Source organism: Botrytis deweyae, assembly GCF_014898535.1.
Source record: "Botrytis deweyae strain B1 chromosome Unknown BDEW_001, whole genome shotgun sequence".
NCBI lineage: Eukaryota > Fungi > Ascomycota > Leotiomycetes > Helotiales > Sclerotiniaceae > Botrytis > Botrytis deweyae.
Genome location: NW_024066208.1, coordinates 726,835 through 746,027, shown reverse-complemented (window position 1 = coordinate 746,027; position 19,193 = coordinate 726,835). Strand labels below are relative to the sequence as shown.

The 19,193-nt window shown below is 44.1% G+C and overlaps 6 protein-coding genes across 6 annotated transcripts; 3 read left to right on the top strand and 3 right to left on the bottom strand.

Annotated features, from left to right (window-relative positions):
- Nucleotides 1-807: 807 nt before the first annotated feature.
- EAE98_000229 (uncharacterized protein) lies at nucleotides 808-2,229 on the bottom strand (the record flags this gene model as incomplete). Its single annotated transcript, XM_038947847.1, has 2 exons — nucleotides 808-969; nucleotides 1,021-2,229. The coding sequence occupies 2 exons, from the start codon at nucleotides 2,227-2,229 to the stop codon at nucleotides 808-810; spliced, it is 1,371 nt and encodes a 456-aa protein (XP_038815524.1).
- Nucleotides 2,230-2,563: 334 nt separating this feature from the next.
- EAE98_000228 (uncharacterized protein) lies at nucleotides 2,564-3,712 on the top strand (the record flags this gene model as incomplete). Its single annotated transcript, XM_038947846.1, has 2 exons — nucleotides 2,564-3,031; nucleotides 3,176-3,712. 2 exons carry the CDS (start codon nucleotides 2,564-2,566, stop codon nucleotides 3,710-3,712), a joined length of 1,005 nt encoding a protein of 334 aa, XP_038815523.1.
- Nucleotides 3,713-6,205: 2,493 nt separating this feature from the next.
- Nucleotides 6,206-7,750, top strand: EAE98_000227 (uncharacterized protein). The gene is made up of 2 exons (XM_038947845.1): nucleotides 6,206-6,572; nucleotides 6,642-7,750. The coding sequence occupies exons 1-2, from the start codon at nucleotides 6,361-6,363 to the stop codon at nucleotides 7,402-7,404; spliced, it is 975 nt and encodes a 324-aa protein (XP_038815522.1). The 5' UTR covers nucleotides 6,206-6,360; the 3' UTR covers nucleotides 7,405-7,750.
- Nucleotides 7,751-8,101: 351 nt separating this feature from the next.
- EAE98_000226 (uncharacterized protein) lies at nucleotides 8,102-11,701 on the bottom strand (the record flags this gene model as incomplete). Its single annotated transcript, XM_038947844.1, has 1 exon — nucleotides 8,102-11,701. One exon carries the CDS (start codon nucleotides 11,699-11,701, stop codon nucleotides 8,102-8,104), a length of 3,600 nt encoding a protein of 1,199 aa, XP_038815521.1.
- A 1,214-nt stretch (nucleotides 11,702-12,915) lies between these two features.
- On the top strand, nucleotides 12,916-14,540 carry EAE98_000225 (uncharacterized protein; the record flags this gene model as incomplete). The annotated part of the gene is made up of 4 exons (XM_038947843.1): nucleotides 12,916-13,616; nucleotides 13,768-13,944; nucleotides 13,991-14,078; nucleotides 14,130-14,540. The coding sequence occupies 4 exons, from the start codon at nucleotides 12,916-12,918 to the stop codon at nucleotides 14,538-14,540; spliced, it is 1,377 nt and encodes a 458-aa protein (XP_038815520.1).
- A 680-nt stretch (nucleotides 14,541-15,220) lies between these two features.
- Nucleotides 15,221-17,614, bottom strand: EAE98_000224 (uncharacterized protein; the record flags this gene model as incomplete). Its single annotated transcript, XM_038947842.1, has 5 exons — nucleotides 15,221-15,673; nucleotides 15,733-16,188; nucleotides 16,269-16,620; nucleotides 16,792-17,092; nucleotides 17,446-17,614. The coding sequence occupies 5 exons, from the start codon at nucleotides 17,612-17,614 to the stop codon at nucleotides 15,221-15,223; spliced, it is 1,731 nt and encodes a 576-aa protein (XP_038815519.1).
- Nucleotides 17,615-19,193: the final 1,579 nt, after the last annotated feature.

Genomic DNA, 19,193 nt, shown 5'->3' with positions numbered 1-19,193 from the left:
GTCGGGTTCAAGCTGGATGGTTACTTTGAGATGGCATCCACCCACGGATAAGTTGCCCAGTACCAAATACTGTCACAGTGAGATTATGAACGCTTTCTGTCCGGAATGCAGAGATTTTTCACCGAATAGGCCTCGAGCATTTCGATGGTCTCATGTGAGGAACCTTGAAGTGATGATTAGAACGTCATTCTGTCCGTGCCAGTATGCCAGGGTTTCCAATAATTCCTATTGTATCATGTGATTCATTGGAGGGATACCGGTATAAGAAGTCGGGCAGAATGTGGTCAGCGCAGGGTACTGTTGTGCAAAGGACAGATGTGGTCGTGGTGCGTGTTGAGGTTGACATAGAAGCGAATGGTTTGGGTGCATTTGCTTCCATTGTGTAGGCGCCGCTCGAACAACAACACTTTCCATACGTTCTTAAAAGCTCACATCCAACCTAGGTAGCTATAGTTGGACTCCTAAGGGTATACATATACATTTGAAATAGGTTGTTGGGTTAATTCAAGATTGCTATGGAAGGTTATGTGACTACAGGCCGAAGAGATATACAAACTATCAGATAGTCAGAAACATGAAACGGGATTACAGAATCAAAGAGCTATTTGTGCAAACAAGCTTAATATTAATACCCAAATTGACCTATGATTCCTGGAGGTATTAAACGTCTATTTTGATTCTTGAGATCCTGTCTATATAATTCCCGCCAAGTTGAAAGCTTTTTGTATAATACAATAGTTTTGCATCCGATACAGAAGGCGTGATATCATTGGTACAAACCAAAAACTTCTGTTTGGTACATTTCATTCATTTCCTTCGTTTCAAGGTCTTATCCGCCATTTCTATCAGGCCATCCTTGGCCTCGCTGTCGGGGAATGCACTGATGGCAGAAATTGCCCGGCTCGCATATTCTTCAGCCAAGGCACGAGTTTGCTCTAAGCCATCGCTTTGTAGCACTAATTCCCTTGCCTGCAATTCTGTTAGTGCGAAGTCTTATATACTCATTGTAACATAACCTACCCGCAAAACATCTCCTTCCTGAGAGAACTTCCTTCCCACTAGGGAGCCCAACTCTTTGTTATTCTTCCATGCAAATATCAATGGGGCAGTCGCAAGACCCAATTCCAAGTCGGCTCCTGCAGGCTTTCCCAGTTCTTTCTCGCTGATTGTATAATCCAACATATCATCAACAAGCTGGAAAGCCAATCCCAGATTCTTACCATAATCATACGCTGCATCAACAGTAACACCATCTGATCCCCCGAGTAAAGCCGCGGCCCGGCATGACTTTGAGATCAAGCTTGCGCTTTTCAAGTATGTCTTTTGTAGGTAGTAAGAGATCGTCTCTTCTGTCCAAACAGGATTCTTTTCGTCTTGCGCGGTGTTCTTCAGTTGCATGAATTCTCCCTCGACGAGGTTCGCAATGACTGTCGCCAATAATTCGGTAACTTCCGCATCACGCAGACGTGCAAGAGCTACTGAAGCTCGGCTCAACAAAAAGTCTCCAGCCAATACTGCCATTTTGTTCCCAAATTCGAGATTGGCAGATGGGTTGCCTCGCCGCGAGACGGAATGATCGATGACATCATCATGTAAAAGGGACGCAGTATGAATAAGCTCCGTAATCTCAGCCAAACGTCTTTGAGAGGGGAGTATGTCACTTTCGGCTGCCGAATATGTTCTGGGCACATGTGCCAAAGGGTTTAATGTAGGTGCGGTAGGATTTACATCCGAAAGAATGGTAGTCGGCGATATTGGGTTGTCTATATCTGCAATTTCTTGATTGGGATTATATCGAGGAGATTTGGGCGCTAAGGCTGTAGCTCTAGACATTAGTAGTACAATCATAGGTCGTACATGTTTGCCTTCAGCTTGTGTATAGTATTTCGCAACAGTGTCGAGAGAGGGATGTCCAGATCCAAGGAGTTGCCGTATGTTGCCAGTCAGAAACTTCATCTCTTTCGCAACCATTCGTAAAGGGTCTATCGAATCGGTCCCTCCTGTCGCCCGGGTGGTAGCATTTGAAAATACATTGGACGCCACAGATACCGCCTGCGCCCAGGTTGATTGCTTCCGCCTTGTAGAGTTATAATGGTATGAAGGAGTAAGTATAGGACGTAGTGATGCCGTGCAAGCTAATTGACACCGAAAACACGCGCCATTGACCTGCGTTCTGGCTATGGAGGAGCTGGGGAAGAGCTTCGAAGCCCTCATTGAATAATTCCTCATGGCCTGTGAAACCCCCACTATGTCGAAATACCAATTTTTCTTTGTGGAAAGGACAGTTTTAATACTCAATTCCACGTATTAGTACCTCGAAGTCAAAAGCGGCCGTAGTAGTCCTTGTAAACCTAGTATTTATGGAAGAATGTAAGGAATATAAAAATTATTCCCCGCAAGATTCCGAGCATGAATATTTCGGTTGGACTAGACCACTGTCGGACAAGTTAATGCCGATAAGCAAGTTTTACCGATAAGCTTTGAAAGCGGGAAATGATACTTGGAGCTATCACAAACATCTGAGACTGTGGTGAACTACTTGATACATTCATAGAACGTGAAAATGGTTCTCCTTACCATGACTCCGACTATAGTCGAAGCATTAAAAATCCTCCATGAATTCGAAAATACCCATTCTCATGACGAGCCAACACAGCTGCCTAGTGAACAGCAACTGGAGAGAGAAATTGGAGAAGACAATCCGAAAACCTTCTCGGAAAACAAAGTCCAACTGAACACAGAAGACAACGAGACAGATGCAGATATAACTGAAGAGCATACACAGACTGGATTGCTGGTCCAGCAGGATGTGTCCACGGCGAGTTTGGAAGACGCAAACCTGGCAGAAAATGCAAAGGTGTCACAGGAACCGCTGTTAGAAAATCCTAAAATCGGTAATCCCATATCTCATGGTCAAGCCATTGATCTATCTCGAAATTTAAAGAAACATAACCTTTCACCGCTCACTTTGGAGCTCTTGCTTCGAGGCTCTCGTGTCTATGTTTCACCTCCTGTACCAAAGGCGGAGCCTGTAAGTTATGATTCAAATCTGCCGACGCCAATACAATTTGGTATATCTGAAATAAGCTCGATTAAGATATTCACTACATGTTTCAAATGGCACATGCTCGGAGTTGGGAGATAGGCATCTAAGCTAACGTTATATCATCTGCAGACGTCGGAATACAAAGCTCTAATGGCAAGACTTCGACGCGAAGAAGAAGCTCGAGCATATGATCGAATGACAAATCCTCCGCCTCCCATGGAAACATTTGCACAAAGATTCCCGTCTACATCTGCCGCTCATGCTTTCACTGCCAACTTTCCAGATGTAGGAAACACCGAGGATGACGACGTTACATATGCGGACATCGATCGACAAATTGCTGTTATATTTAATGTCATTGTATCTATTATTGCTTGTGCATTTGGGTTATGGATGGCTGCAAGATGGTGGAGCACACCTGCCCGATTAGCTTTGAGTATGAGTGGTAGTCTCCTGGTTGGCATTGCCGAGGTGGTAGTTTACATGGGCTACATCAGACGAGTTGGAGAAGCCAAAGGGCAAGCGAAGAAGCTGCAGGAGGTCAAGGAGGTAATGAAGACATGGGTAGTTGGTGGCGATGCAATGGATGAACGAACTGAGCCTGTCATAATTGGCGAAAAAGATGTCATCGAAGATGCAAAGCCACGCAGGAGAAAGAACGTTTGATACAAGCTCAGGAAGCTCCGTTTTGAAATTCTTGGAGGTGTGTCCTATTATGGCCTTTGAATTATTAACATCAGACGATGTTAACGGCTCTGTAACAATTATGGGAGTTTCGCGGCTTACGGCAGGTCGAAATCTGTTACGAGTTTTAAATTAGATATACAACAGTCTACCGTGTTTACTCAAATCATTTTAGGTACGCGTTGGTTCCGAAAAGTAGAATTATATGCGGCAAAGATTTTGAGACAGGCGGCTAATCGACGAAACAGAGGAGTGAGAGGATTGCTTCATCGCATCCCACGATAAATTGGCGCTAACATTACAGGAGATCTGCGAGACATGAACTTTGACCATCATGAGGATATATATTTAGTTGATAATATCCCTAGAAAGTTCTTAGAACATTCAGTCACATTCCTTCGAGTCAAGAACAATACACTTTTGCTTCCATCGCGAATCAGAAGACTTCGTTTCGAATCCATCCAACATCTATTTTTAGATACGGGATAATCCCATTCCAACAAATATATCAAGCACATTGCATGACCTTCAACATCCTCCTCCATTCAACTCTCCATCCATACCGAGCTCATAATTCATCCCAGCAATTAATTCAGAATTGTCAACTACCAAATTCCTACATTATACTTGATCTCACCGCAGCTTCTGAGAAGTACAAGATCAGGTCCTTCCAGCCACAATCAGTCACGCCCACAATTGCTTTCCGAAAGGATCACGAATTCTAATTTAATCTCCATTGTCAATATTATGGATTCTCTTACTGAATATCAACAACAATTGCAATCCTTGGAGCATGAAAACAAGCAGCGACAAGCTCGCGCACGAAAGGCCAAGACATCTCAAGATGGCTCCTACATGTGTGATTCTGCGGAATCCCCGTGTCTTCTGGACGTACAGTTAGAAATGCTACGTAGGAGCATGACTTCTGAATCGCATGGGGGAAAGACAGACTCGACGACATCGAGGTGACGCTTTTGCGCTTTTGCACGCAGTTGTTTCTTTGCCGGGCTGAATACTTATGGGGGTTATGGCAGGAATAGATTTGGGATAGGTTAACAAGGATTAGACGGAACTTGGTACGGCGGGATTGGATTCGAAAACAGAGGATACAGGCAAAATTCTCACTTCTGATATGTGCTGGCACATACAACGCTCAATGTTTAATAGAAGGATAGGGCATAGACTCGGGATAATTTAATACGCCCGATGTTGTTAGCCGTGTGGGTTCGTATGTTCAAGAGATTTCAAGGCGTTTTTGCGCCTTGCTGTGCAAAGGTTGGAGAAAAGTACACACGATTAATAGACATCATAATGCATTGGCTTTCACATCACGATACTAATGCCTTGTATTTATGTCGACGGGTGATGCATCTTTCCTCGATCCGGCTTGGCTAGATTACTGTGCCGCCGCCACAGTCAGGCACAGCCACTAGCCTTTCCCCAAACCACCTATCACATTGTCCCTCTTCTCACAATTCGCCTCTTCCAAATTCGAGGCTTCCATCATGATCTTCACACCCCCTTTTCCCTATTATCAAATGGCACTCGCCCGCCAGCCTCATCTTCTCCCGTCCCCACCCTGTATTCGTTGTTCTCACTTCTTGGTATCTCCCCTGCATCCTTCAGCCTCATGTATCAATTGGACCTTAGCAATGTTCTCTTACCAGCATCTTCGGTTTCATCTGAATTTCAGGTTTATTTAAACCCTTTTGTCTGCCTCTCTTATTCTGACTATTTACATGAGGGTTTATTTGTATGAGGGATTAAACTATCCAATCTCTGGTCAGAAGTTGCCGCTATACTACCATATACATGCAGTGGGTTTCGGATTTATATTGGGCTTGAATATGAGGTAAGTTGGGATGCGAAAGGGTGAGATGCACGAGGTTGAGATGGGAAAGATGAATCCCGAGATTGGGTTCTGAGTTTGAGTGCAGTAAGATTGGGTTCTGAGCTTACCCTACTACACTATTTCATGCAGTATACGATGACGTTGTGGTGAGGCACATTATCTTGGGTATATTTTGGGGTTGGGATGTTATTGATGTTGTACAGGGCATATTGAAGAATAGGCAGGAGAGCCTAAGAACACATGAGCCAGAGGTGTTAGTACTCTCTCTTTCACATCTCGTGGTTCAGAATGGAGTGTCAGTCGCAGCCTTGGGACTCTTGGACATGGTTGTATCTTGGGTACCTTGCATCCTTGCCCGGAAGGATTCCTTCTTTTTGTCTTCTAGAAGAAGGCTTGCCTCTTGGCTTATAACAAATCATCACGGCAGAACACATATTCACATGTGGATACTCGGTCATGGATCAATATAGATACAATATGTGTATAATTTCCCTTTCCGTCACCGAGTGCATCGTACGCCTCGCAGAAGAAATATCTTGTAGATACAAAACCACAAAAATCTATGAACTCATGCTCTCCTGGTAATTTTCCTCTTGACTTTCCCTCGCCCGATGCCCATGTCCCAAAACCTCCTTCTATAAAGTTCACTGCGTATCCCGTCTCACACTTTAATCGTTGCATTGTAAAACGCTCATTCTTCAACCCATATCCATGAATTATCAACAGATCAACTCCGTTTTCAGATAATGATACCCACTCAACTCATCTCCATGCTATAATGCCCTCAGGCAAACCCAATTCCTCTCCCAACACCAACAACCACAACCCATCAAGAACTTCCTCTAAAAACCACAACACCCCCTATCAAAACGACTGGGTAACAATGACCGAAACAACAATATCTGAAGAGGAAGATATCAAATGTACCCCCGTATCAAAAGAAACAAGAACGACTTCTTCACCAGCAAGAAATGTCTCGGCAGATAATGTGTACGTACCTATGAATCCATCCAACCTTACAAATTCAAGACACCACTACTGGGTTCTAACAGATCCCAGTAGCTCTTCGCTCAAAACGCCCAAGAGCGAAGCCTCACATGAAGCCTCGCGCCATATTGGGCCAGAGACAGAGACAGGGACAGGGCTCCCTCGCTACTCACCGGGCGCTGTAGAAAAGCCATCTCGTTTCTCTCCAAGAAATGAATATGGATATGAGATCGATATCGATAGCGACTTCGCTATAAACATGGATATGGAAAACAATCCAGAAGAAGAAGAAGATGATGATGATGCATATCATTACACATACAAACCCAACGCATCCCTACCTCATCCACCTCATCTACCTCACTCCCCTCCACCCTCCTTATCCTCCCACATACCCCGCACCCCGCACTCCCTCCCCACCCCCGACCTCGTTTCTTTTTTTCCGGCCCTAGAAAACCGCAATGAGCACTTCAACAACTATTTCCAAAGCATCAGGTTCTTCGAAAACGATATTACCATACCCGGAGATCCAGAACTCAACCCCTTATCTCGTGATACTTCAGATTCAGACGTTTCCAGACGCGACGAACAATCAGAAGAAGATGGCGATGATAGAAAACAGAACTCCACCCCTGAAAATGGAGGAAGCAAAACGACGGGTTCTTGCATACGCACTCACGTGGATGAGTCTTCCCAGCAGACTTGTTCTATTCTTCAAATTCCTGATTTAGATGAGGAGTACGAACAAGATCCCCACCTTGACCTGTATCCTGAGAGTGAATTTGATTCTTCTTCTGTATTGTCATCAGCGTCATCAGAAGAAAAAGTGGATTGATGTTAGATGATCTTGAGGATTTGATGAAATGGGGAACACCAGGGATTGGCTGGGAGGGGTTTATTATGATTTGGTATGATATATAACGACATGATGCACATCCCAAAAACCACACACAAGGAATATAAGTGCATATTTTAGCGATCAGACCACAATCTTCCTTCCAAAAGGATAGGAAGGTCAGGCGGGGGAGGACAAATTGCAAAAAGCCATGGTGTATCAGACACTCTATGATAAGGACCAACAGGACAGAGTCGGCTCGGTGTTATACATTTTGATACTTTACTTATACTACTACTTTAGTAAATTTCATCACCTTAAGAAATTAGAAATGGAAAATAATCACCACAGCGGCACTACCAGAGAGTTCTGGACTTTACCATCTGTATTCATGCTATCTATGGTTCGTATGTTCATTACTATGACTTGGTGATTAGTCTCCTAAGATTTCTACATCTGAGATGTGTATGCTCGCTTGCAGTCATTTGAATGGTGCTCACAAACTACCTAGGTTTTATGTTCCTTGAAACGCACTGACTTGTACAGATGAAAAACGTACAATACCATATCCCTTACACACCCTTAACTCCCACCAACTGCAAATTTCTTTTCCCCGGGTATCCTCCGCTCATAAGCTAACAAGCAACCAACCAATCCACTGTGATAGTGTGTGTACCTTTCTTCTCGCGTCTCTTATTTATTGATCGAGGTCAACGCTTGACTCTCTGCCAAAATATACGCCCCCCTCACCATTAATACCAGGTGCCCTCTTCTTGATGACTTTGGCTGGAATATCTGACATATCGTCCATGATACTATCTGCATCACTCTCGGCATCGCCTTGACCATTTGGATAAACTTGACCAGACTCATCGAGGTCTGCACTTTCTTCTCTCAGCTCGCTATATCCCTCTTGCAATTCATGTTCTGGTGTAGCAGGAACTTGTAATTCATCTGGGTCTTGCATTTCAGAATCTTCATCGGAGTCGACGGGAGAGTAGTTGTGAACGGAGTCATCGAGAGGTATATCTGGCTTACGGCTGATGGAATGCTTGTTCTTCTTGTTACCATTGGAGCCACTGCTGCCGAGGTGAAATTGAGTAGATTGAGAAGTTTCATTACTGGGATATTTATCGTTCAGGTCGTACTGTGCATCAGCCATTTCAACATCCTCAGAATCTGAGTTGGAATCAGATTCTGGCTGGCGCTCTGGCTCATCTTCACTGCTCTCTTCGACAATTTTTGTTCTGGTCGCCAGTTGACTCTTCTTATGGCTAGCCTTCTTTGTCTTCGATCGTGGTTTCTGAACATCTTCATCATCGTCTTCGTCTTCAGATCGAGGCTTCTGCGCACTGGTTGGTACTCCATCATCGTTGTCATTTTCGACGTCGCTATCTGCTACCCTTTCAGTGCTCAGTGCAAATGATTTAATTGGTTTCTTGACAAGAGCTGCACGTTTGGACTTCTTTGCCGAATCAGGAACTTGAACAGAATTATTGAATTGCTCGCTCTCCTGGCTGCCGGCAGAATTGCGATCTCCTTGTGATTCATCTGTCTTAAGCATGCGATGTCTCATCTTGGCCTTGGAGCCACTACCACCGACGTCGTAAAGCTCGGGATTGTCCTCAAATAGAGCACTGGTTTTCGACTTCCTGGTTCTCTTCTTGAGACCGGTCGATTCAAAAGGCAAGTCAACATAACCTTCGGGTTCATGAGGTGCTGATTGCTCATATGCTTCGATGAGTAGCTGAACATTCTCTTGAAGAGTCTTATTAGCATGGGTTGTAATATTATGTACCAAGCCGCGGAGACAGATTCTCATTTCCATTGCATCGTGGTTTCGATCGAGCTTTTCATCAATCGCTCTCCAATCAATCTTACTCTCTGCTCCTGCTTTACTATCGCGAATAGCTTTTAAAAACTGTAACTTCTCTCCAGCCAGAGTCTTGGTTGCTTCCTGATAACTTTTGAGGTTCTTCCAGCTGTTGCTGATTACAATACGTTCCGCGACAAGGTCATCTGTACTAGCTCGTTCTCGATTTTTGATCGACTTCCACTTTCGATAGCACTGAAGATGACTCCTGGAAAGATCCATGAGCTCACTGACTTTCATCCAGCTTATATCGTGTTCGTGATAAGTATCGTCCTTCTCCTCCTCAGGTGTGAGTAGTCCCTCTCGACGTCTATCTTCGCGAACGAGGTCGATACACCTTTTGACAGCATCCTTGAGCTGATTTTCCTCCTCAAGTTTCCAGGGACCAAGTTCTAAATTTGTGACAGATAAGTAATTTCTCCAACGATCACGACAATCATCAGGCAAACGATTGAGCTGAGCACCGATGAGAGACCACTTTTTGGGCATTGTCTTGAAGAGTTCCATCAATTCTTCATCTTGCTCGGGAGTCCAGATACCTCGTGCTGCATAGTTGTGAAAGTTTCTCCTACACCAACTTTGGAGGTTTCGCTTGGCAACATCAGGTACTTCCTCTGTCATGAAATCCCAAAATTTCTTTCCATCGATGAGAGCATTGTTCTGAATGATGGTATTGAGAGCATGCTGTTCCAGGCCATTGTCGACACGATACAACTCCACGGCGTCTGCGATCCTCCTTGTCTCGTCTTCGTTGAGTCTTCCATTCCCGTTCCTTGGTCTCGTAACAGATTGACTTTTGCTGCGTTTTGGCTTAGCTCCGCCCGAAGGATCTTTTTTGGCTTTGGCGGATTTTTTGTTGGTCGACTTTTCGGATGGTGCTTGTTTTTGCTTTGGTTTTTTGCCCGATTTTGGTGTTTCCATCGCCACTAGAGAAGGCTCATCGACAGGCAAATACCGCTTTCGACGAGTGGTTGATGTGTCCACTGACTGTTCCTCATACTCTGAACTATCATCCGAGGTGTCTTGAGCTTTCCCAGCAGATGATGATCTTTTATCAGAAGCAGTCCAGCCTGCCATCTCTTCATTCCCAGAACGGCTTGTTCTTACAGCAGGTGATGAAATAACCACCTCAAGATTCGATGCAGGTTGTCTTTTCTTTTGCTTGGTTTTTGATGCAGTCACCGTGGAACCTCCGTGTTGAGCATCGTCAGAAAACATGGAGCGAATGTCACCATTCCTGGGATCTGGATCAATTTGTTTTCTTTTCTTCGATTGGTGCTCAACTTGTTCATCAATAGCTGGTCTCTTCCCAAGAGCCTTTGCAGACGGAACAACTGGTTCTGATTCCAAGCGACGATTCTTGCCGGCAGAAATGAATTGATTCAGTAGGGCAGCCGAGTTTGCATCGCCAGCTTCCGTTCGGTTGACTTTCGGAGTCTTTGGTTTAGCGACAGATTTTTTGGCCTTTGACTTTGAGGGTATAGATTTGTCAGAAGTATGACTATTATTGCCCAGCACCTGAGTACCATTTTCCTCAATGTTTTCTTGTGATTGATCTCTCTTGCTCGACTTCAAAAGGTAAGATTCGTCTCCGAAATGCTTATTCAAAGCATCTTCTAGAGGGACATCGTCGATTAAAATTGGAAACCGGTTTCGATCGCGAGCTTCCTCATTCCCTTGAGCAACTTCTGATGCAACTGTCTTTTCCAACTTTGACTTTTTCTTTTTCTTCGATCTTTCGCTTGCATGGGTCAAGTCCTCTTCGGCCTTAGTTTCTACTTGTCGGAGAACTTCCTCTTCACCTAGTGGTGCCGAATGTGATGTACTGGATCTGTGGTTCTTGCGGCGGTTTTTCTTTTTCGACGCCGAATCGGTGGTTGTCATTTCGACTTCAGGTTCTTGATGTTCTGTATCTTCCAATTGTGCTGCGTCAACTGGCTCATTTGAGACATAGTCTTCGTAGCTATTCTGCGATTCTTCTTGGTGAGACTTTCGATGCTTGCGCTTTTGTTGCGATTTTAATTGTTTAGTGTTGCCCAACTCAGTCAATTCTTCTGTATCAAGCTCTGGCTGGTCAACTTGCCCAGATGGGTAAGCCTCTGAACTTGCCTCTTGTCTATCTGCATCCCCAGTATAAGCGTTCTGATTTGACTTTTGTCGTCTTCGCTTTTCCTTTTTCGCGCTCAATTCCGAGGGTGGTGTAGGTGAAGTAGTTGGATTTCGTTCCGACGCGCCGACATCTTCTGGGCTTTCTTGAATACCAGCAATCTGATATTCTCTCTGTAGAACACTTGCTGATCCACCCATACTCTTATTCTTCTTCTTCTTCTTCTTCTTATCTTTCTTGTGCTTTTTCGTACTGCTACCAATGTGGTCATCTATGCTACCAAATTGGTCACTTGCAGGTTCTCGAGAATTCTCCATGATTGGATCTCTATTCAGGAGAGATCGAGTTGTTTTGGATTCTAGATTAGGAAGTGACCGTCAGTTTCCTACCCAAAACAATTATGTCAAGTACGATTGGGAAGATGTGCAACAATCTCAGGTTTCTCAAAAGCAAATAATAAAAAAGTTTGATCTACCTTGAATTATCTTATCAGTTTGATCACTTATCGGATCCTCTTCCAGATTCTCGGGTTCCAGCTGTGAGGAGAATAATCCTTTGGCCCAACTTAACATGCTTTGCGATTCATGTTACTTTGAATCGTTTCTGTGAACTTTGTTGAGGGAATTGTCACTGACAGTTGGTAGAAAGGAGGGGTTGTGTCTGAAGAATTGACTTGAATCAACTTTGGCGCGTAGAGTTATTGATTTATTGATTCGATGATTTTAATTTTTGGGAACTCAGATCTAGCGGCCGCTAGAAGAGTAAGGATCTGGTATCTAAAGCTTCAGCTCGGACCCATTTGTATGTTTTTGTGTTTGTGCAGGTTTATTAGTCAGTCAGATCGGTTAAACCTCGGATCTCCTGGTATTGATCCCGAGACTGGACTGTATTACTGTACAGGACAGAATGAGACACTCAAGATTTCTCATATAAATATGTCATACAATATGTTGGTACTTTGAGAAGCATTATAGCTCTTGCCCATACCATTCATATGCAATCAAGAGATCAAATTCAAGATTTTGGTGCATTGAGCAGATAACAAGAGCAAACATATGTATCCATCCTATGTTCACTCAACTACACGCCAACTCCCAAGACAAACAAGATATCTTGATCAAAGAACCAAGACAAGAACACATTCCGCATGCTATTCGTGAGTTATGTGGAAGGTCAACAAAACACCAATCTTAAAGAATACCAGTTGGTAAAGCAATGTCCACTAGCACATGGAATGACTTTCTCAGAAACCACTTCTTATGTGCCTCTGTTGCTCATCAATTCCCTAGCTCAAATGCACACTCCATATTGTTTGGCTGGAGACGTATTTTGTTTTTATTGCCAAGTTGTGCAAGTATATTGATGTCATGTTCTTGCTGCGGGGTAGGTGACACTCTCACCAATATGTTTTGTTCATGCAGATTAGGCCAAATATAACACCTTTTCATCAAACATCGTCCCGTTTCTTTACACATCCACTTTCTTTCAGTTCACTCTCTTCATTCATTCATGCAATAAAGGATCTTTCAGGATGTCTTCCTCTTCTCGCTGGACAGATCTCTCAGATCAACTTCATTCAACTCTTCCAGCCTTTGACGAACTGATTAACAAAGATCCTCAGTATAATGCTTTTGTAAAGACTCCAGCCATTCTTCCCCAGATTACCTTTGGAATTGGTACATCGACCTCAAACAACATTATAGTTATTGCCATAGATAATGGTAAATGTCACGCGAGAGTTGGTACGGCCCAGGAGGCTTCATTCACACTGTTAGCATCACTTAGACATTGGGAGCAATTCTTTCAGCCAATTCCAGTTGCTCCCTTTCAAAGCTACTGGGGTATGTTTGGAATGAACATCAAGCAACAAGGTATCGAAATTCAAGGAGATCAAAGATCTTTCACTCAGCATACTCATATCTGGAGACGAGTTCTTGAAGTGCTCCATGACGCATATTGCGGGCCGATGAAATTAGATGAAGAGTCTGAAGTGGATGAGGATTATATCATTGGTCGTTATGTATATTTGAGCATCCCAACATGGGGAAAGTGCAAGGTTTTCTACGAACAAAGCGGATCTGGGAAGCAAGACATAGTTTTCCTCCATACCGCCGGAGCAGACGGTCGACAATATCATGGGGTTATGAATCATGTCGCCATGCGTGAGAAGTGCAATATGATAGCTTTCGATCTACCGGGTCATGGGAAGAGTTACCCTCCTCCAAATCACTGGTAAGTAAACATGGGAATTTGAAATATACTTTCGGTTGTTGGGAAGACTAGAGGTCCTAGTATAGATTCTTGACCTTCACACAGCGCCACAAGTTTGACGTTGCTCTACAGTCGAATGAGATGGAAAAAGTACTGACATAAAATTCTCTAGTCCCGGTGATTATACAAATACTGAAGACAGTTATGTCGGTGCTATCACCGCAATAGTCAAGAAACTGCAATTGAACAAACCCATAATATGCGGAGCATCCATGGCCGGTCAAGTGTGTTTAGCTGTAGCAATCAGAGCTGACGAAGTTGGTGCCGGCGGAACAATTCCACTACAAGGGTGAGTATGTATTCCATCCACACAATGACGTTATTGACAACTACAGCTGCGAGTATCTTAACATGGATCGTCAATTCAACGACCAGTCACCCTACGTCAATCAATCGCTCTTCAACCCAGAATGGGTATACGGCGTAATGACTCGCCTCGCAGCCCCCCAAGTCTAAAGCTAACGCCCACCACAGATGATGTCACCCACCACTCCTCTCGCCAACAAAAATCTCATATGGCACATGTACAGCGCATGCGCCTACGGAATCTTCCACGGCGACCTCGACTTCTACTTCGGCGGTTTCGACGGCCGCACCCGAGTCTCGAGCATCGACACCAAAAAATGTCCAGTATTCATGCTGACAGGCGAGTACGATTGGAGCAATACACCTGCCGTGTCTCAAGCAACGTGTGACAAGATCCCTGGCGCGAGACACAAGGCTATGCCCGACATTGGACATTTTCCGGTGACGGAAAAGCCGCAGAAATTCGTACCGCATCTGCTGGAAGCGATCGATTGGATTCGTCATGTAAGGATGCAGGATGGGGTGGGCAGTGTGGAGCGAAATGTGAGAGTGGGGAGTGCAGCGGAACGGGGGTGTTGAAATAGGAAGATTTTTATGCGCGGCTTCGAGTTGCTCATTCAACACGCGGAGAAAGTATTTGCTTATTTCAAAGTTCACTCTATTGAATTGGATCCACAACTTTCTAGCAATAGTGTTTGAGGTTTCATGTTTCTTTTCAACAACGTGCAGTACCTATCTACACCAAGAAAATCTGGATATGAAAAGGAAGCTCTTGCGCACCTCATCCGTAGATCCTATTAAGACCTATCTATGCAGATAATACTCTATACTGTCTCTCTTTTCTCCAAAGTCTCACACAGAATACAAATAGCCCTCTGAGAACTCTTGCGCCAACTCTTCCGCCAAATTATCCCACTCGATTCATTGAGTCTCAAAACCCCATTTCTATTCTACCACTCTATGTCCCATCAAAAGGCGAGGGCAGGTAAAGAACGTACCACGTTTTCAGTTGTACAAAAGAATATCATGGTCCATGCGTGAAGTTCAAAGTTCAAAACTAATAGTCCTCGCGGGAACTATTCAAATCGGATGTGAAAGAGAATAAAATTAGATCTATGCTATCCAGATACCTTCAATTAATATCAAAAGCCTATCCATTCCAATCCAACCCCACTCCCTCCCTCCCTGCTAAATATACACAAATCTCACAATCATACATAAATACACCCACCCACTAGCCCATCCCCCATCCCCACAATCTACTTATCCTCCCCATCAGCATCCTCCTCCTCCGGCTTCTCCTCCAACACCACCTCCGTAACCTTCGTACCCTTCTTCTCCCCATCACTCATCGTAATCTTATACTTCCCACCCAGCACCAAATCCTTCGCCACAATCTCTCTCGTTCTGCCCAAACTCTCAATATCATTAATCCTCTGCAACGTCGCTTCGAGATGTTTTTCGAAACCTTCTTCGGCGCAGATACTACGGAAAGCTTGTTGCATGGGCACGGAATCCGCGCGCACCATCGCTTTCGAGGTAATGGTAAAGAGATTCACGTGATCGTATTGCTGGATGAAATCTGCGCGCGTCATAATCTGGCGGGCTTTGTGGAGAGGGATTTCAGGGATATTGTGCGAGCCATCGTCGATGTAGGTGGGTGTATCTTTTTCGGCGGCGACGAGCGCTTGTGCTAGGACCATGGCTGCGGACTGGGGGATGTGAGTGTGAGTGTGAGTGTGAGAGATAGGAGGAGGGGGATAATACTTACGGCGTATTTTTGTTGGTCCATTACGTCGTCGTCCATTTCCATACCCAGGATCCAACATTGGTTTAGGAACCAGCGGCGTTCGGTGTCGATGATGTTGTTGCATGTTTCGAGCATATCCGAGGATTTGGCAACTCGGTTCAAGAATGTAAGACGGCCGCCTACGCGGTTGTAGACCTCATTTAGGATTTCAGTAGAAGGTGTTTCGGCATAGTATTTTTGACGATATCTTTGGAGAGCAGACACAGCCAGGCTACGTGGAAGATCGGGAATCGTGGTAACTTCCATACGGGTTGCTAGTAACTTTAGTCTTTCATAAACCCAATAGTCATCACTATTGAAAACCATAGTGACTAAGTTGGAAGCGGCCCATTGTTCGGCACGTTGTTGTAACAGTTCGAGTAGGTCCTTGCCGTTCTCGTCGTCTCGGAGAAGGTGTATCGCATTTATAATGACAATCTGAGATCGTAAGTATTGAGTCATCATTCAGAGCATATCTCAGCCGGCATTGTCAGATCAAAAAAGACGTAAAAGCTCACCAAAGGTCCACGACCAGTACTTCGTCTCTTCAATGCAACTTTCTCCAACTTGTTCATCGCTCTTTCAATATCCAACAAAGCTGTGCTATCTCTTGGTCCTCGTTCAGAGAAGTACGATCCGATGTAATCCTCATTAAATTCAAAATTGAGTGCCTTTCCTAAACGTACTCTGAAAATCTCAGGGTCCGCATGTGCTTCAAACATACTGACTCCTTCACCATCAATTTTCTGCATGGCCTCGAGCAACATACTGGATTTGCCTACGCCCTTTTCTCCGATCAATAGATGATAGTGTCCACGATCTTCTCCGTGCACTATTTTGTCAATTTTCTCTTGCTCTGCACGGTGAATCCTATGTTTAATGGGAGTCAGTGACGTCGACCAATTCGAACACAAATTTTGGAAGAAAAAGAAGAACAAAAGTTGAATTAAGGAGAAGATAAGAATTCTGAGAAAAGGAAAATTGGTGTTCCACCTAAGGAACAGGAGTGAGTGTTAAAAGCAGCAAAACTTGTGTACGAACCAATGTTCATCATCGTCAGCTTCATACCTCTTTGGCATCTGTTTCGTAGTTGCGGCAAGGTCTAGAACTGGATCACCCGGCTTGAAGGCAATTTCCATCTTGTGAATAACCATCCATTTGTAGAACCTATGATAGAGATAACCACCTAGGGCAAATCCTGTTCCAAGTACAATGATAGATGCAAAGGCTGTCAAGGCAGCGTCGAGCATTTTAGTCTTAGCATTGAAAGGTTCATCATGTGACGAGTAATCTTTTCGATCCTTCCAATATTGATTATGGGATGATTCATTCTCGGAATTACCTGTATATATTGTCAGATTAATATTCTTCGAGCATAATTGAAAATAAAAGCAAGAAGTAAACGTTGTTGGGAGCACGTGAAATTCACGTGTGAAGGGATGGTAATATGCAGTATAAGTGCTAGGTAGCTTTTAGATGTGCATGTCTGCCATCTATCTAGATCGGTATCATCCGATTAATCTATTTGAAGCATTCAACGTAGCTTATGCAATGTTGACAGCCATAGGTTGTAGATAAACTGAGACATCCCCATTGAAAACCCAGCTTCCGATGAAAAGGAGCGAGTCAGACAAGTAAGTGAATGCCAAGCAATACAGGGCAAGGACGGAGAATTGAAAAAAGGGACAAACTCACGCTTTCCTGAATTGAAACCATTTGAATTATGTTCTGAAGCGGCATCTTTCGAGAGACATCGTAGTTGTGATTGTGTGATGATGGGCTTTCGTGTTTGTAACCAATAGCGCGTTGTAGAGGCGCGAATGGTTCTCTGGACCACGGCTCTTTGAATGACTGAAGGTTGCATCGCTAACCTTTCCCTTTCCCCTTTTCTTTCTCTAGCTTAGGGCGGATGTATGTATGAGAGACCTGGAGTGGAAAAGAAGTGTCAAGGAAATTGTGTCGATTGGATATAATCATCCGAAATCATTTCCGTGTACTTTTGTTTTTGGTGGTTGTGTTTGTTGTTTAGTAGGGGTTTTGGGTTTTGGTGAATTCTGGTCAAAGTTTGATGTTCGTTCGTAATCTGCTTGGCGGCGTGAGAGCTTAAGCTATGGTAAATTACTCGTAAAGATTCCGACCAAAGTTGTGATTGAATTCTGAAACAAGTGATATTATGGCACGATAGATATTCACGGAAGCTCTAGGTAGGCAAGCACTTGGGATTCATCTCAACCCGAGATCTCTCAGGTTCATACCGAGACAATGGAACTGAACTTTGCTTGGGTTCTCCTGAATTCCTATAATTAGATCACCACAGTAAAAAGGTAACCTTCCCATGTGGTGGTGAGCGGATGATTACTACCTGTTAGCAGGCATAGCGAATTACCATCCAGCAACCATCTCCAGATTTGCTTCTTCTCACGGGACACCGTCGGATCACCGCAGCTGTCAATACAAGTTCGGATTCAATTGTGAGATACTGTTCGCTGCAAACATTCTAGTGTGACTTTACTGCCACCTACGCAGCATCCTCAAGACTTGTAACGTTCATCTGCTCCCAGGTCCTCGAGAGGTTTAACTCTGCAGAGTCTAAAAAGAGCTCAGAGTGCAGAAACACAATCAAATGGAGCTGGATGACGGCCGAGATCTAATAATACATGAACAATGATCTGACAATGAAATCCATGGGGATGCTGATCCTAGCCTGGTAATAGACACAACCAAGGTTAGGCCCAATTTTTCCTGTACGGTGACCCTTCATTACCGTCCTTACCACGACACACAATTGACCACTTACAACACCATGGTAAAATCTTCAGATCTTCAACCATATAACCATCGTTTCACATATACCTGTAAACATCAAGAGCACTTCACACTGCTTCCTTCTACATGCTTCTAGAGAAGGAACTTCGCATTACTAGTGACGGCAATTAACATTCTAGACATCATCTTTCCTGCACGTACCCTAAGGTCCTTTCCCCTTTCGTCTAAGATGATTTTTTGAGCTGCATCTACCTAGGTAGCTTTCCATTGTCGACTATTCAAAGCCATGTGGTATATTTATGGGTGAAGAAATTACGACATGAAAGCTAACATTTCCGATGCAAGATATGCGGGATACCCGTCATACTCGACCACTTCAATAACCAATATATTGCCTGCTTCTACCTTCAAACCATGCATGAACAATGTTGGGGAGTAAATAGTCTTCGTTGGGATACTTTTGGACGACTTGAAGCTGCACGTCAGAATGCATGATCATGTCAAATATGCAGCCAATGCCACATATGGATACGCTCTCGCTTTGTACAACCCAAAGTCCCTTGGAATGGATCGTTGTTCAGTTGCCGGAATACATAAAGCGATACTGTAAGAATTTCGAGCAGGAAATATTATTGAGCATGGATCTCTCAAAGCAGCGGATCATGGGCACATATATG

Bases quoted from the DNA above. Each gene is read 5' to 3' on its own strand.
- EAE98_000227 (XM_038947845.1), top strand. From the start codon at position 6,361: ATGCCCTCAGGCAAACCCAATTCCTCTCCCAACACCAACAACCACAAC. The intron at 6,573-6,641 runs GTACGTACCTAT...AACAGATCCCAG, and splicing joins AATGTCTCGGCAGATAATGT to TAGCTCTTCGCTCAAAACGC.